We start from the raw sequence: 18,233 nt of genomic DNA, 5'->3' as shown, positions 1-18,233 counted from the left end.
TTGGACTTGATGATCTCCAGGTCTCTTCCAACTCCTACCATTCTATGATTCTACTATTAGCTGCTACTTCCCTGCCCAGAAGCCAGATGTGGCCCACCAGCAAAGCCAGCTATCAGGAATGGTGACAACACCTGTTCTGCCCAAGCTGTCCCAGACAGCACAGCAAAGAGTTCAGGAGGAACTCTGCTGCTCCTTGAAGTGGAGCCCTGCTCCGGCAGGAGCAATGGATGCTGACCAGGATGGTCACAGAGAGGACAGCACATTCTGGGCAGAAGGTTTGTTTACACTCCAGCTCTGGCTAACAGGAATCTGGGCCCAAACCAAATGTTCTCCATATGATGAAGTCCTGAGCCAGAACTAAGAAGCAGCTGAAGAAGTGAGATCAAGAATGAAGCTCCAGTGCTGCTACTGCATTGTACATTATCAGCTGTTCCAGTGTCCACCTCTCCAGACACCCTCAGTACACAGGAGTCAGAGATTCATGAAATGGTTTGGGTAGGAAGGGACCCTAAAGATCATCTAGTTCCACCTGCCCTGCTATGGGCAGGGGACATGTCCCATTAGACCAGGTTGCTCAAGGCCTTGTACACCTTCAGGGGAGGGGGCACACATTGATTAACTACTCCAACCAGGCTTAATGGGATGGAGTAAAACTCAAGCAATCAAATCCTTCAAGGTACTCAAGTGGTGAAGTCCCATGACAGAGGCTGCATCCTTTTTGCCCCCTCAGCTGGCACAAGCAGTGACCATCACAGTCCTGCTGCTCTACAGCAGGATTAGAACCAGCATGTCAACACACAATCCTTCCAGCACACAACCACAGAACCAGACTGCTTGGGGTGGGAAGGGACCTTTCAAGGTCATCTAGCCCAAGCCTCTGCACCTAGAGCAGGTTGCTTACAGCCCCAGACAACCTGACCTGCAATGGCTCCATGGATGGGGCATCTCCCACCTCTCTGGGCAACCTGAGCCAGGCTCTCACCACCCTCAGGGGCAAACATTTCTTCCATCTCTCCATTCTGAATCTCCCTCTTTGAACTCAAACATTACCCCTTGTCCTGTCACAACAGGCCCTGCTCAGAAGTCTGCCCCCAGCTTTTTCCCTTGTTCCTTTTAAGCACTGCAAGGCCACCAAAAGGTCTCCCTGAAGCCAAGAGGGCCAATGGCATCCTGGCCTGCATCAGGAACAGTGTGGCCAGCAGGAGCAGGGAGGTCATTCTGCCCCTGGACACTGCACTGGTTAGGCCACACCTCAAGTACTGTGTCCAGTTCTGGGCCCCTCAGTTTAGGAAGGAGGTTGACTTGCTGGAAGGTGTCCAGAGAAGGGCAACAAAGTTGGTGAGGGGTTTGGAACACAGCCCTATGAGGGAAGGCTGAGGGAGCTGGGGTTGCTTAGCCTGGAGAAGAGGAGACTCAGGGGTGACCTTATTGCTCTCTACAACTACCTGAAGGGAGGTTGTAGACAGGCAGATGTTGGTCTCTTCTCCCAGGCACCCAGCACCAGAACAAGAGGACACAGTCTCAAGCTGTGCCAGGGGAGGTTTAGGCTGGAGGTTAGGAAGAAGTTCTATACAGAGAGAGTGATTGCCCATTGGAATGGGCTGCCTGGGGAGGTGGTGGAGTCACCATCATTGGAGGTGTTCAGGAGAAGACTCGATGGGGTGCTGGGTGCCATGGGTTAGTTGTTTAGGTGGTGTTGGATTGGTTGAGGGGTTGGACACGATGATCTTGAAGGTCTCTTCCAACCTGGTTTATTCTATTCTACTCTATTCTATCCTCCAGGCTGAACCACCTCATCTCTCCCAGCCCGTCCCCCTAGGAGAGGCGCTCCAGGAGGCTCTCACGGAGAACCGCCACCAGCTAACCTCCGAGCACTGCAGCTGGGCGCCCGTCAGCCGCAGCCTCTGACGGAAACGCCCCGGCGCAGAAGCGGCAGAGCGCAGATCGAACACCCAGCAGGAGGCTGTCCCCGGGAGGCACCAGCCCAGCAAGCACTCACCTGATACTGGAGGCCAGGTTATGTCTCAAACTGCGTTAAGAGCTCTCTGATTTCCGGAGTCAGGTGCTCTACGGCCTTGGCGGCTTCCGTGATGGCTTTGCGGTACATCCCCTTCTTCTTGCGGTTAAACCTCAGCTTGAAAAACTCGGAGAAGGGGGAGAGTTTGGAAACGGACAAGAAGGAGGTGGTGGGAGAACCGAACCACGACACTTTGGCCTCCCGCCACGAGGGCTCCCCGTCCTCCTTCTGGCTAAGGTTTATGTCCAGCACGCGCGCCGGCCACCACGGAAACCCGTGGATTTTACCCCAAACAACGTCCCCCACGGCCACGGTCCTGCCATCCTCCGTCACGCACTTGGCGACGCTCTGGGTGTGCAGCCTGACGGTCAGGGGCGGCACCACCTTGCGCTCGTCTTTGGAAGAGGAGGAGACGGAGGCCTCGTCGCCGGGCAGAAAGTCACACAGCTCCGGAGACGTCACCTCCGAGCTAGAGGACTTGGACTCGTCCAGGCTGTCGTTGCTGCAGACGGACAAGCTGGAGGAGTCCGCTTTCCTCTTGCGGTAGTTCATCAGGAACGCCAGGTTCTCGTGGCCCTCTTTACCCTGGGGGAACCGCTTGAAGTCGTCGTCCTCCCCCGAGCTCCCCGAGGACATCTCGGCCGGGCTCCTGTCGGCGGATTCGTCATTGTAGAAGGCGGCGGGGTCGGGGTCCCGGCTGCCCTGCAGGACGTTGATCTCGTCGATGAGTTCCGCCTTGTAGATGGAGACGCTCTGCCCGTCGCGGATGCGGTGAGGCTTCAGCCGGATCTTGGGGGGCGGCGCCTCGGCGCTGGCGGGCACCGGCCGCGTCAGCTTCAGCTTGGGGATGGAAGCCAGCTGCCCGCCCGGCGACTTCTCCAGGCAGCATTTGGTTTCTCGACACCGCTCCGAGTCTCTGCCCTCCTCTTGGTCCTCCCCTCCGTTCTGCAGCACGCGCTCCGGGCAGAAGGGTTTGACGGAGCCGTGGACCCGGGAAGGGATCTTGACCACCTCTCCCTTCCCCTGCGGAGTGCTGTAGGAGATTTTGATCACCGGCGTGCGATGCACCAGCTCCCCGGAGAACTTCTCGTCCTCCCTCTTCTCTCGCTTGTTCCTCTTCTCCGCGTAGTCGGAGTCGCCGTGCTTCTTCTGCTCCTTGTCCTGGATGCTCAGCCTCCTCCTGGTCTTGGCGCTCTGCCGGGGGGCACCGGCATCCTCGGGGTTCAGGGTGTTCTTGCACTTCTCGCAGAGCACCTGCCGGGGCCGCAGCCTGATGGTGCTCATGATCAGCCTGCCCGGGTCGCGGTTCCGCGACAGGCGCCGCCGCGTCCTCTTGATGGTCCGCGGCGGCGGCTGAGGCACCCACTGCTGGTACGTGTGCCGCAGCCAGAGCGGCCGGGGGAAGGGGGCTCCCTCGAAGTAGGGCGGGTAAGGGGGGAGGTTGCCTGCCGGTGGGGCAGGCAGCAGAGGGGGCACCTGCTCATCTCCCCTGCCCTTGGGGGGCTGCTGGCCGGCGGGGTGCGGCTCCGTCGCGCCCTGCGCTGCGCCCCCGCTGTCGGCGGCACCGTTGGCGTGAGGATCCTCGGGCTTGGGGAGGGAGGACGGGAGGCAAAAGAGCCCGGACCTAGACAGGGCGAGAAGGACAGGGAGGGGGAGAGACAGAGTCAGAATGTTTGAAACCTCTGAGAGGGCATGTCATGAATGTTTACAACTATCTGATGGGTGAGGGGCAAGGAGAAGGTGCCAGGCCATTTTCAGTGGTGTCTTGTGATAGGACTAGGGGCAATGGGTGCAAACTGGAACCCAGAAGGTTCCACCTCAATAGGAGGAGAAACTCGTTTGGTGTGAGGGTGCTGGAGTCCTGGAGCAGGCTGACCAGAGAAGTTGTGGAGACTTTCAAGACCCATCCGGACACGCTTCTGTGTGACCTGCCCTAGGTGACCTTGCTTGGGGATTGAGGGTTGGACCGGATGATCTTCAGAGGTCCCTTCCAACCCCTACCACTCTATGAAAGATGCTTCCCTGGGAAGGCAGCACACAGCTAAGATGCCACTTTGTTTAAAAACAAGAAAGCCCCCAGACCAAGCCAAACAAACAAACACTGCCACAGCCTCACCAGCCCAAGGACACAACTTTGTCCCTGGGTGTTCAAGACAAGGCAGACAGTGCTGCTGCTGGAAACAACCAAAGCGTTGCACAGCTTAGGAGAGGTGTCCTACAGTGCTGACAGAAAAGGCATGGAGAGCAAAATCCGGGGACAAGTTACTGCTGGGGAGATTCCCATTGGACTCCAGAAGAGAATGAGAACTGTTGGCCTTGGGAATTATCTCCCAAGGGAAGTGGTGGAGCCCCCTGCATTGGGCAGTTTGAAGACTCAGCTGGACAGGGTGCTGGGCCAGCTCATTTCAACTCTGCTGTTACCTAGAAAGGTTGGAGCAGATGATCCTTGGGGTCCCTTCCAACCTGGCATTCCAGGATTCTACTTCCATGAACTCTGCACAACGTTTTGCTCCAAGAAGCTCCGAGTTTTACCCCACATAGCAGTTTACTTTGTCAGCAGGCAGGTGAAGCCCTGAGGAGGGCTGTGATAGATTACTGAAACCCTCTGGGAGCTCTTCAGCCTTCTCTCTTCACACTGTACTTGCAGGGCTGATTTTTCAGCTTCTCCCTGACAATCTGAACACCTTGACTTGGATGGATAACAGGCACTTTCCAGCCAAGGCTCACCAGCACACAGCTCTGCTCCTCTGCCCCCAGGCCCTCCATACATCACTTGATTTGTTAAAATAAGGAAAGCTCCACCCACTGCAGAGCAGCAAGATTAATGATGATGGTGTAGGACTGGGGATGCCAAGTCCCATTTCAGGCTACCAAAGCCTGGCTCTGGTATCCTGCACAGACACTGGCAAGAGCAACTCCTCTGAAACACCAAGTCACAACCACAAGTCACAACTTTGGATTTCTGCAGCAGAATTCATGCCCTTGGCCTGACATTAGAAATATGAAGCTAACAAAGCACTTGCACAAGTATTTGCCCTGGAATGCTGACTGGGAATGGGCCATGCCCTGTCTTGGCTTTCCAGAGATCCTTCTGCAGAGAGGACACCACCAGTACAGTGCTTCAGCTTTTATAATGATCACAAAGGGCTGTGGAGAGGAGCATGGAAAACAGAGGGGATGAAAAGCAGTTGCCAACTAAACATCAGCTTTAGTTCAGGATGTTGCATCCTCCTCCTCCCAGCCACTAGCCACAGACTGCTTTGGGTGGGAAGGGACCTTTGCAGGTCATCCAGTCCACCCCCCTGCAGCCAGCAGGCCACCTGCAACTAGAGCAGGGTGCTCACAGCCCCAGACAACCTGATCTGCCTTGGTTCCAAGGACAGGACATCTCCCACCTCTCTGGGCAACCTGGGCCAGGCTCTTAGCACCCTCAGGGTCAAACATTCCTCCTTTCTTTCCACTCTGAATCTCCCTCTGAGATTAAAAGGGATCATTGTTGTGGCCTCTCCTGGACCTGCTCCAGCTTGTGCTCAGATTCTTGGTGGTGCTACGGGAAGGAGGAGTTTGGCAAACATCATGCAGAAGGGCACCAAAGAGAAGCTGAAGGCACCCACACAGCCCCCTGTCAAAGGAAACACAAAGCCACTATAGCATGGGCTTGCTGATGGCTTGCTCACTGCAGCAGGGCTGGACTAGATGACCTTTGGAGGTCCCTTCCAACCCAAACCATTCTATGATTCTATGGAGTGAAGCCTTCTTCCTCCACACAAGCACCCACACTCTTCACACCTACCTCACTCTGCCTTCAGGCCACAGAGCTTTGCTGTGGGAAAGACCCTGAAAACATCACCTGCCCTCACCAGGAGCAGGGGAGAAGATGTCTCCTTCCCAGGAACACCTGCAGAAACCAGCATCACCAAAAGCTGATGAGCCATGCAAGAACAGAGGCAAGAGCAGGCCTTCCCCTGCTCTGGAACAAAACCAACCACTCAGTTACCTGGACTCTGTAAAGTCCCTTCCCATCATCAGAGGGCAAGAGAACAAGAACTTGCTGGTTAGATGACAGCTAAGTTGAACTGGGAAGCTCCCAGTTTGAGTCCCAGTGAGCCAAGAGGCTTAAGCCACTGAAAGTGCCCAATTTGGAACAAAGTGGGTTTGTTCCAAGAGGTTTCTTAAGTAGAGACAACTGGGATTGTAGGTGCCCTTCAAGTGACATCCAAGGAAGCAGGCACAGCTTGTGCAGCCAGGGATGTCAGCACCACCCATAAAACATCTGGAAGCAGCCTCCCTTCCAAAACTCAGGCTATAAATTTGGGTTCTTTATGCCATGAAACTATGATTTGGTCACACCAGAAACCCCACCAGTCTTCTGCTCCTCACGTGGGCACCAGCCCAGCTCCCTCTGCTCCTGCAGGCAAGGACAGGTTACAGAAACACAGAATGGCTTGGAAGAGACCTCCAAAGGTCATCTAGTCCAACTGCCCTGCATTCAGCAGGGACAGCCTCCACTAGATCAGGCTGCTCACAGCCTTGTCAAGCCTGACCTTCAGTATCTCCAGGGATGAGGCCTCAACTACCTCCCTGGCCAACCTGTTCCAGCGTTCTACCACCCTCATGGTAAAGAGCTTGTTCCTAACACCCAACCTAAATCTGCCCTTCTCTGACTTCAAACCATTGCCCCTTGTCCTATCACTGCAGGCCTTTGTAAACAGTCCCTCTGCAGCCTTCTTGTAGCCCCCTTCAGGTACTGGAAGGCTGCTATTAGGTCTCCCTGGAGCCTTCTCCTCTTCAGGCTGAACAACCCCAGCTCCCTCAGCCTGTCCTTGTAACAAAGGTGCTCCAGCCTCCTGATTATTTTGGTGGCTACCTCCTCTGGATGCTCTCCATCAGGTCCATGTCTTTCCTGTGTTGAGGGCTCCAGAGTTGGATGCAGTACTACAGGTGAGGTCTCAGCAGAGCAGTGGCAGAACCACCTCTCTGGATCTGCTGGCCACACTGCTTTTGATGCAGCTTAGGAAGACACTGAGGGTGGTGAAAGCCTGGCCCAGGTTGCCCAGATTGGTGGGAGATGCCCCATCCCTGGAAGGTCAGGCTGTTTGGGGCTGTGAGCAACCTGCTCCAGTTGCAGATGTCCCTGCTGCCTGCAGAGGGGTTGGACTGGATGACCTTTATTGGTCCTTTCCAACCCAAACCAGTCTGTGATGCTATAAAAAACACCACCTGCCCTGTCTGAGGGATTACACCACGGCCAGGCTGAACAACAAAGCAGCTTAAGGCTCATTTTCCATGGTAGCAGCTTCCACACAGCCAGGTAGAGGCTTTGTCAGGGAGGGCCATGGCCATGCAGAGACAGATGAGCTCCACAAATCCTGCTGTAGCACAACTAGGATGTTCCTACACTGATACTGGTGGCTCAGCACTGCATGCTTCATCCCACCATGGCACCCAGCAGCACCAGGCAGAGCCCTGCTCCACACAGCCACAGCTCAGGGTGCTACAGGAGACACAGCTAAGGGGTTGACCTGAGGAGAGAATAGGTCTTGTGAGCAACCTGGGGTTGTTCAGCCTGGAGAGGAGAAGGCTGATGGGAGACCCTCTGGCTCTACAACTCCCTGAAAGGAAGTTGGAGACAGGTGGGGGTTGGTCTCTTCTCCCAAGGAACAAGCAACAGGGCAAGAGGAGATGGCCTCAAGTTGCCCCATGCGAGGTTCAAGTTGGACATGAGGAACAATTGTTCCCCTTGAGGGTTGTCAAGGCCTGATCCAGGCTGCCCAGGGCAGTGGTAGAGTTCCCATCCCTGGAAGGGTTTCAAAGCCATGGAGATGTGGTGCTGAGGGACATGGTGTGGGGGTGACCTGGCAGTGCTAGGATAACTCTTGGACTTATCTTAAAGGTCTTTTTCAGCCTAAACAACTTTGTGAATCTGTGACTGGGTGTCTGATGGAACACATGGCTGGTTCTGAGCTTGGGACCCCGTGGTGCAGGGTCTCACAGCACCCCTGCCTCGCATCACAGCCAGGTGAAGGACACACTCACTCCTGAGGGACCTCTAGTTCTTTTCCTTTGTTCTGGAAGCATCTCCTGAGGCCAAGAAAGAAGTTTTGCTGAGAAGCCATCCCTTCTCCAGTCTGGGCAGAGGTAAGAAGAGTTCTGAGGCTCTGCCCACCTCCCCACAAGACTCTGCACCTTGGTCCTACTTGTCAGGCACAGAGGGAAGGAAAGCAGCCTCTGAGAAGCCACACAGAGATCTCTCTTACGACCCAAGGCTGCCTTTGGCTTCTCTGTCCCTCCACACTGCATGTTCCTGGCAGGGATGCACCAACAGACTGAGCTCCCTCAGGCTCCTCCAGCCCTGGTTCCCACCAGGGAGACTTCCAGGGAGACTTGAGGACTTCCCACCACCAGCCAGGAGAGATGAAGTCCTACCTTTGGAAAGCGTAAGCCAGCAGCCGCCCCCTCAGCAGCCCGCAGCCGCCTTCCACGTGGGCACAGCTCCTCCTCAGAGGATCCTGCTCCAGTGCCTCTCCACCCACTGCAGAACAGGACATGTTCCATCAGGCACACCTTGCTTTCCAGGAGAAGCTCTTTCACCACAAGCAGAAATACCCATCTCAGGAGCTCTTCCCATGCTGGCACACATCTGGATGCAGCTGATGTGTTTCTACTACCTACCCGCTCGACCCTGCACCTCCAAACCCATCCAGCCAAGGTGAAGGGGCCTGAGCTTGGGAGTTCAGGGCATGAGCACACGTGCAAGAATCACAAGCAACAGGAGATACTGCAGGGTATGAGCTCATCCTCTTTGCAACCCTTGAATCCCAGCATGGTGAGGTTGGAAGGGACCTCTGGAGATCATCCAGTCCAACATATCCCTTCTAAAGCAGGGGCACCCAGGAACACACTGACCAGGTGGGGCTGGAATCTCTCCAGAGAAGGAGACTCCACAACCTCTCTGGGCAGCCTGCTCCAGGGCTCCAGCACCCTCACACCAAACAAGTTTCTCCTCCTGTTCAGATGGAACCTCCTGGGCTCCAGTCTGTGCTCACTGGCCCTTGTCCTGTTGCTGGGCACCAGTGAGAAGGGTCTGTCTCCATCTTCCTGGCCCCCTCCCCCCTTTACATATTACAGACTCATTCTCTAGGCCATGCCAACCCCTGCTTGAAAAAAAACCACAAAGCCACCAGACAGGCTCTCCCTCTTTTGGGGCCCTCCTCTCTTTTTGCACAGGAAAAACAATGCCAGTTGCTCTTCTCCTGCCAGTCCTGTCCCTCTCTAGCGGGGTAGCATCACCCACATGGCCCTGCCAACTGCCCAGGAGGTACTGGCAGAGCAAGCAGGAACCAGGCACAGGACAGCAAGACCTTGCTTCATCAGTGGGGCAGCAGGGAGGAGCAGGGCAAACACCTCTGCCACATGTCTGTCATGGAGCCTTGGAAGCTCAGCAGCAAGCTGACAAATCCCTGCAGCCTCTGGGGCACATCTCAACCTTCACCTTCCAATGCCAAGCAGACTGACCCCTGGGCTTTGCTGTCACACTGATGCCTTCTTTCCACCACATCCCAAACAGGCAGTGGAGAAGGTGCTTCCAGCATGCTCTCCACGCTCGTCTGAAGTCACCAAGGTCCACCAGGAGCCAGGCACTCCCCTCATGCACAACGCTGTCCTCCTGCTGGTGGGCTACATCACACACAGAATCAAAGAACGTTAGGAGCTGGCAGGGACCTTGAAAGATCAGCCAGTCCAAACCCCCTGCCAGAGCAGGACCACCTACACCAGATCACGCAGGAACACATCCAGGCGGCTTTTGAATAGCTCCAGAGAGGGAGACTCCACAACCCCCTGGGCAGTGTTCTCTCACCCTCACAGGGAAAAAAACTTCCTCATGTTTCCATGGAACTTCCTATGCCTCAACTTCCACCCACTGCCCCCTGTCCTGTCATTGGGTATCACTGAGCAGAGCCTGGCTCCATCCCCTCGGCACTACGCGTCACAGGCTTGGTCATCTCCTTCTCTGGAGAGCTTCCAAACCTATCTGGACCTCGTGATCCTGGACAAGCTGCTGTGAGTGCCCCTGCCTTAGCAGGGGGGTTGGACTGGCTGAGCTCCAGAGGCCCCTTCCAACCCTCACCATGCTGGGATTCTGTGATGACAGGCCAGCCAACACTCAGGAACCACCACGGATGAGACACAGCCCCTGCAGTGGAAGCCACGACATCTACCCAGGACTTCTGGAGAGACAGCTGAATGTGCTCCTGCTCCAGCATGGCCCTGAAACTGACAGAAGTGCAGTGCCAGGTGGCCCCCAGCACTGCTTTTCCTCCCATGTCTACCTGCAGCAGTGCTCCCATACCACTGACTCACTCACAGGCTTCTTTGAAGGCAACTGGAGGCGACAGCAAAGAACCCTTCCCTCTGTAACCTTGGGGACAGCTGATTCCATCTGAAGGTCACCTTTCACCTCAGACAAGTCTGATCATTAGAGATGACGACTACAGGGCTGGTGAGAAGAGATGGGGAAGCTGTGCTACACATCAGCAAACTCCTTTCCTTCTGCCTTCCCCACTCCACTTCGGGTCAGACAGGAAGGTGCTGCTCCAACACCCCTACCACAGCTGCAGGCAGCCCCCAGCCAACCCACAGGGTCTCCTAGTTCATGGGACAGCAGCAGAACAAGCACCAGCACTCAGAGACAACTCTACTGCTGGTGCCCACAGGCTGCCTGCTGCCCTCCCCCCTCAGCAGAGATCAGATCACAAGAGCTATGGCTGGGTCAGCACCAGAAGCACCTGAAAGCCTGGGAGGCAACACCCGTCTGGTCCTTTTTGGTTCCAGTGGGGGCAGAGGAGGCAAAAAGAACACCACCACAAAAAAAAACCCCAATTATAGAGCAAAGGTAGGGAAAGAAAAAACCCCAGGTTAAAAACGTGCACATTGTCACTACAGGGAAGACAACTGGAGTGTGAAGCCAGCAGGAGCTGTGAAGGGAGGGAAAAGCTGCCCACCTCTCAGTGCTTTGGCTGGAACCAGACACCAGGCAGGGTTTACAGGCTCCTAATGGAGTCAGATGCCTGAATACTGCTGCAAATCTGGCTCCAATTTCCTGAGATAGCCACATCAAACTAAACAAACTGCAGGAATGAAGTTCAGGAGCCTGGCTTCATAGGTCTGCTACGAACTGCCGAGGTGAAGCTGGCTGTGTCCCCCCAGCACCGACCTGCGCAGACAGAAGCTGCCCCCTCCTCTCCTGAGCCTGGCACCCTGGGGAGCCCTGCTCCCACCAGGGCGTTTGAAATGGTTTGAAAAGTTCGTGCTGTTTCGAAACAAGGCATCTGCTGAGTGCTTCCCCAGCCTTCAGCCCAGGCCCTCCATGCACTCTGCTCGGAAAAGGCCTCTCTCTGCACCTCAGAGGAGACCACGACCTCTCCAGAGCAGGGTGACACCACACGGGGAGAGGACCAGGGCCTCTGCGGCTGCCAGAGCAAACCCTTAAACCAGGCAGGAGATCCTCCAAGATCCTCTGGAAACCACGGCCCGAAGTGGCAGAGCCGTGGAGTCTGGGCTGCACGGAGGGGAGAGGGGGTCACAAGGAGATGGGGATCCCCAGGTGGCTCCGAGGGGGGACGGAGGCTTCAGAGAAGGAAGAAAGAGGAAAGGACTGCAGCCCCCTCCCCAAGGCGGCCCGGGCAGGCGGGGGCTGCGGCAGCGCAAGGTCGGCGGAGGGGAGAGGGCAGCTCGGGCAGCTCCGGCACCCGGCCGGGCCGCGGCGCTGCGGGGCCGGGAGCGAGTGGCTGGGGGGGAGGGGGGCAGCCAGGGGCAGGGACAACCTCACCCCGAGCCGGCTGCGGGGGCAGTGGCCTGGCCCCACCGCCTGCCCCCGGAGAGCCGCAGCGGCACGGCACAGCCTCGCCGGTCATCGCGGACGGGCCCGGCGTAACCGTGCGTGCCGGCGGAAGCGGGACGGTACCGGTACCGCCACCCCGGGCCAGGCCCCGCGCCCCGGGGCCGCTTTGTTCCCTTAGGACCATGCCAAGCGAACAAAGGGGCGGGCAGCGGGGGGCAGCGCGGAGGCTCCCCCCAACCCACCCCCCCACCCCGGTTCCAGCTGTCCCCCTGCCCTTCCTCCCTCCTGCGCCGTACTTCTTGGTGCAGTCCAGCAGGACGCCGGTAAAGCGGCGTTCCCCGCAGCTCAGAGTCACCACCAGCGTGTCGTTCACCATCTGCTCCACCAGCACCGGCAACCACGCTCCCACCCGCGGCGACGGCTCCTCCGCCTCCTCCGCCATGCTGCTGCTGCTGCCCGCCGCGGCCGCTGGGGCCGGGCCGGGGCCGGGGCCGCGCCGTGCGATGACCTCACGCTGCGGGCGCTCCCGCCGCTGACATACGACGTGACGTCACAGCGCCGCACGGGGGCTGCCGCGCACGTGCGACCGGGAGGGGCCAAAAGGGGAAGGGGTGGGGGCAGGGGGCGGAGCGGGGTAACGCCCCGCCCCTTGGCCCCGCCCCTTCCCCTCTTGGCCCCGTACACCCCCTGGTGGCTACGGTTGTCTCTGCACCCCAGCATGGTGGGGTCGGAAGGGACCTCCTCATCTTCAGGTGGAACCTCCTGGCTTCCAGTTTGTGCCCGCTGTCCCTTGCCCTGACACTGGGCACCGCTGACAAGAGTCTGGCCACATCCTCTTACCCCCCAGAGGTCCTTTATCCCTTGCTGAGCATTGAGCAGATCCCCTCTCAGGCTGCTCTTCTCCAGGCTCAACAGCCCTAGGGCTCTCAGCCCTTCCTCCTCGCAGAGATGCTCCAGGCCCCTCAGCATCTTTGGAGCCTCCCCTGGAACTACTCCCCAGTAGTTCCTTGTCTCTCTTGAACTGGGGAGCTGAGAACTGGACCTAGGACTCCAACTACAGCCTCACTAGGGCAGACTAAAGGGAGAGGGGAACCTCTCTTGACTTGCTGGCCACACTCTTCTTCATGCACTGGAATTCTCATATCTGGTTACATCTCTAAACAGTAATGAGCACCACTAGCAAAGCTGGGGGCTCAATGTCCACGTGGGGCTGTAATCTCTCCAGAGGAGGAGACTCCACAACCTCTCTGGGCAGCTTGCTCCAGGACTCCAGCACCCTCACACCAAACAAGTTTCTTCTCATATGGAGAAAACAATCAAGAGGTCATATCCTCTGGTGGCCCTGAGGAGGAGGGACAGGAGACATGGCACTTAGAGGACCTCTGACAGGCAGCCAAATAGCTCTTTCAGGGCTTTGTTTCTAGAGATGGTACCTGCTTAACAGCCCCAGTTATGGAGGGAAGGGCAGAGAGGCCACTGCTGGCAGTGCTCTGGGACAGTCCCTCCTTCCTGTGCCTTCTAGCTGTGGCTGGAGGGCTGGGGCGTGGGGGGATCGCTGGACTGCAGTCATGGAAACTCATTAAACCCAGACTCTGAATGTAGCTTGGGCGAGGTGCAGACAATTTTGCAATGCACAAATGAATCAGTGCAGACTTAGCAGCATGGACAGTGAGCAGGCTTCACCAACACACATCTTCTGGAACCTCATCACAGGTGGATGAAGTCCATGTCACTCTACAGGACCCATTCAGAAGTGTAGCAGACCCAAGGCAGGTGCTCTGATTCTCCTGTCAGTGTGGCAGTAGGACTGGCTGGGTGACCCTCATTAGTGACCCTGGTGAGATGAGGAAGGTTAAGGTGTGTAATTCTGGGTGGCAGAGCCAGTGAGGTGGGCACAGAGCCCTGGGGCTGCCCTCTGCCAGCCAGCCCTGCCAGCTCTAACACATCTCACCAATGAAGGACTTCTGCTTTGCAGGATCTGATGGGCTACCAAATTCCTGAGGGCACTAATTAAGGGAAGATCTCCTGAGTAGCACCAAAACTCTCTGATTGAATTGGGAAACCAAAGGGCAGATTGCTGAGGGAAGCAACCAAGGCCATGCTGAGCTGCTGCCATGTGCCACCTCATGAGAGCTCCTCCTGGAGCACCAGGAGCCCACAGCGTGGGACAGAGTCCACTCCTAAATGCCAGGCTGCTGCTGTCATCCATGACTCCTACACTCACCCTGAGGAGTGAGCTCCACGCTGGGACCACGCAGCTGGCACCAAGCTGTGCACGACATACTGGAGCAGGAGGGAGCCAGGTGACTGTTGAACAGTCACCATTTCCTGGCACAGGGACAGAGGCTCTGCCTTCTGTGTGACTCAGCTGCCCTGTTAGGTGTGGCAGGGAGGCTGTGCTCTCATCAGGTCGCTGTGGGCTTGAGGCCAGAAGATGCTTCAGATAAAATGAGAGCTTCTTTATTCCAAAAGTAGGCAAAGAGTGGAATGAAGAAGTGAGAAAGGAGAGGTGTGTGGTCAGAGAAGCTGCATGAGGTCATGGAATCATGGAATGAAGAAGTGAGAAAGGAGAGGTGTGTGGTCAGAGAAGCTGCATGAGGTCATGGAATCATGGAATGAAGAAGTGAGAAAGGAGAGGTGTGTGGTCAGAGAAGCTGCATGAGGTCATGGAATCATGGAATGAAGAAGTGAGAAAGGAGAGGTGTGTGGTCAGAGAAGCTGCATGAGGTCATAGAGTTGTGGAATGGTTTGGATTGGAAGGGACCTTAAAGATCATCTAGTTCAACCCCCTTGCCATGGGAAGGGTCACCTCCTACCAGTCAGCTTGATCAACATCTCATCCAACCTGGCTTTGAACAGTTCCAGGGTTGCAGCCTCCAAAGCATCTCTGAGAAGGTCCTGTGGTTCCAACAGAGGAAACACTGATGGGGAGATTGGCACCACCAGCAGCATTTGGCACAGGTTGAGAAGCTGCAAAAGGCACAGTAACAGAATGGGAATGTGAAGGGCAGCAGAGCTGTGCCTGGTGCACGTGGCCAGGCCACAGCACATGCAAGCCACTCTTCCACTGTATTGGCTGTCAGTTTGAAGTGGTAATGGGCAGCAGATCAAAGAGTACAGCCCTTCCCAGTGCACCATGGGAGACACAGAATGGTTGGGGTTGGAAGAGACCTCTGGAGATCACCAAGTCCAGCCCCCTGCCAAGGCAGGTTCACGAGAGTAGCTCATACAGGAATTTGCCCAGGCAGTTCTGGAATCCCTCCAGAGATGGAGACTCCACCACCTCTCTGGGCAGCCTGCTCCAGGGCTCCATCACCCTTAAATTAAAGAAGTTCCTCTTCATGTTTAGATGGAACTGCTTATGTTCAAGTTTGTGCCCATTACCCCTTGGGCACCGCTGAAACAAGCCTGGTCCCATCCTCCTGACACCCACCCTTTCAGTATTGATCAGCATTGATGAGATCCCTCCTTGGCCTCTACTTCTCCATACTAAAAAGCCCCAATTCTCTCCATCCTTCCTCATCAGAGAGATGTTCCAGTCTCCTCAACATCTTTGTAGCCCTTTGCTGTACCCTCTCCAGCAGTTCCCTGTTTCTCTTGAACTGGGGAGCCCAGAACTGGACCCAGGATTCCTGCTCTGGCCTCCCCAGGGCTGAGCAGCAGGGGAGGATATTCACACAGGTCTGAAAGTCAACGCAAGAGCAGGACTGACAGACCAGTGGCTGCTAAATCAAAGTATTTGCTGCACTGTGTGCTTCTCAGCCCTGCCTGACCATAGCCCTGGTGTCTGTGGCCACCTCTCTCCCCTGTTCTGGCCATAAAGCTGATTTCCTTCACTTTCAGGTGTGTGTATGAGCTCAGGAGCCGTGCCCTGAGCTCAGCAGCTAGAACGTGCTTGTGCAGCTAGTCACAGCCTCACCTGAGGGCTCAGCAGTGCGAAGTGGAGCAAACCAATCTCGTGACCAGAAACACAAACAGAGCATTCCAGGCTTCCCCCATACCTGTTGAAACCAAACAGAAAAAGAGAAAAAAAAACCAACCCTGAAACTTCATTTGAATGCCTTCTAAAAATAGCAGCAAACATCTTCCAGGCTCTTCAAAGTTTGGGGCATGTTTATGCTTCTCCCTTCTCTCCCTTCGTTAAGTTCTCATAAAGAAGGAGGATTTCAAGTGCTTCCCAGGCTGGCTGGCAGAGAGCCACCGAGACAAGCACTCACATGTGTCCCTCAGAATGAACCTGTCCTGGTATGGCTGTCAATCAGCTGGGACTCAGTTCCATCTTATCACAGAATCATAGCACAGTTTGGGTTGGCAGCGACCTTAAAGATCATCTAGTTCCAACACCCTGCCACGGGCAGGGACATCTTCCACTAGACCAGACCTTGCTCAAGGCTTTGCAGATAGGATACAGAGATAACTGACTTCCCATCAGCATCAGCTGCAGAGATGCTATAAAATGTGTAGACAGCATAAAATAATTGGGTTATTACTGAAATAAAGGACTCTCATTAAATAGGAACAGCTTGGAGAGCACGCGTCTTGCCTTGGCCTTGCGTTGCAGGAGCAGAGGCACACGGCCCAGGTCCATGTGATGGTCTTTTAAAATGCTCTCTTTTTCTTTAAAGTAAGCCTGGAATTAACCTGATTTTTAGAAATGCCTTTTCCAGTCACAGTCTTAGCCAGGGTGCAGGGTTTCTATACATCACAGGGTGGCAAAAGAGCACCGAGTGCTGACAAAATGAGATGGAAGTCATCAACGGCTTTAGGCTGGCACAATTCACAACATTGCCCTCATAGATTCACAGAGGAGTTTGGGTTGGAAGGGGCCTCAGAGATAGGAGGGGAGGGGAGGGGAGGGGAGGGGAGGGGAGGGGAGGGGAAGGGAAGGGAAGGGAAGGGAAGGGAAGGGAAGGGAAGGGAAGGGAAGGGAAGGGAAGGGAAGGGAAGGGAAGGGAAGGGAAGGGAAGGGAAGGGAAGGGAAGGGAAGGGAAGGGAAGGGAAGGGAAGGGAAGGGAAGGGAAGGGAAGGGAAGGGAAGGGAAGGGAAGGGAAGGGAAGGGAAGGGAAGGGAAGGGAAGGGAAGGGAAGGGAAGGGAAGGGAAGGGAAGGGAAGGGAAGGGAAGGGAAGGGAAGGGAAGGGAAGGGAAGGGAAGGGAAGGGAAGGGACCTTCCAGATCATCATGTCCAACCTAGCATCCAACACCATCTAATCAACTAAACCATGGCACCAAGCACCCCATCCAGTGTCCTCCTAAACACCTCCAGTGATGGTGACTCCACCACCTCCCTGGGCAGCACATTCCAATGGCCAATCACTCTCCCTATGAAGAATTTCTTCCTAACCTCCAGTCTAAACCCCCCCTGGTGCAGCTTGAGACTGTGTCCTCTGGTTCTGGTGCTGGTTGCCTGGGATCATCTACTCCAACCTCCCTGCCATGGGCAGAGACACCTCTCAACTACATTCAGCTGCTCAAGGCCTCATCCAACCTGGCCTCAAACACTTCCAGGGAGGAGGCATCCACAACCTCCCTGGGCAACCTGTTCCAGAGTCTCCCCACCCTTGTACTGAAGAACTTCTCCCTAAGATCCAGTCTAAACCTACTCTCCCTCAGCTTCAAACCTTTCCCCCTTGTCCTATTGCTAGACACCCTTATGAAAAGTCTCTCTCCACCTCATAGCTCCATCTGTTCCTTTTAGCACCCTTTCTTCTGTGATTCCAGGGCTACAGCCCTGCTTCTCTGCTCCCTCTTTCAAGGTGCAATCAGTGATGTTATCAGGAGCACATGGTGCATTCTGTGCTAGCTACAGCAAATCACAATGCTAACACATGGCGTGGAAATGCCAGCAATGAAAACTGATTCATGTTGGAATAAAACCATGCTGTAAAGGCTGGAGTTCTGGGAGGTCCTGGTTAGTCATCAGTGGCTGCTGGGAAAACACTGGTGTTTGGTTCCAGACCCTCAGCAGAAGCTCAGTGCTGGGGTCCAGGGCAGCAGTGACATCACAAAGATGCTGTGAGACGGTTTGAGGACACATTTGTAGGAAGACTCCTTCTGTGTGTGTTCTCTTTTGTCACACAGCATGAAGAAGCTTCCATTTCTGCAGAATCATACAATTGTTTTGGTTGGAAAAGACCTTTAAAATCATGGAGTCCAACAATTCTCTAACTCTACCAAGGCTGGTACTATACCATGTCCCTCAGCACCACAGCTCTGCCTCTTTGAAACACCTCCAGGGATGCAGATTCAGCCACCTCCCTGGGCAGCCTCTGCCAGCCTCACGTCCAAGCTAAACCTCCCCTGGTGCAATTTGAGGCCATTTCCTTTTGTCCTGTCACTTGTTACTAGGGAAAAGAGACCAACCCCTACTCCAGTCT

The 18,233-nt window shown here is 55.6% G+C and overlaps 1 protein-coding gene across 3 annotated transcripts in view; it reads right to left on the bottom strand.

Annotated features, from left to right (window-relative positions):
* The window catches only part of PWWP2B (PWWP domain containing 2B), a 53,980-nt gene extending 41,584 nt beyond the window's left edge, over positions 1-12,396 (bottom strand). For all 3 annotated transcript variants that reach the window (XR_008462953.1, XR_008462954.1, XM_054174700.1), the window contains exons 1-2: positions 12,155-12,396; positions 2,000-3,641 (exon numbers count right to left, since the gene is read on the bottom strand). Coding sequence is in view for 1 of the 3 variants with exons in the window: in XM_054174700.1 (XP_054030675.1) it covers positions 2,018-3,641; positions 12,155-12,300 (1,770 nt within the window). In the remaining 2 variants the exon portion in view is untranslated. The remainder of the gene's footprint in view (positions 1-1,999; positions 3,642-12,154) is intronic.
* Positions 12,397-18,233: the final 5,837 nt, after the last annotated feature.

This window comes from Dryobates pubescens, chromosome 30, assembly GCF_014839835.1.
Source record: "Dryobates pubescens isolate bDryPub1 chromosome 30, bDryPub1.pri, whole genome shotgun sequence".
In the NCBI taxonomy this organism is placed as follows: Eukaryota; Metazoa; Chordata; class Aves; order Piciformes; family Picidae; genus Dryobates; species Dryobates pubescens.
Note: the sequence above shows the minus strand (reverse complement) of the source record. Positions and strands in the feature narration are given on the sequence as shown.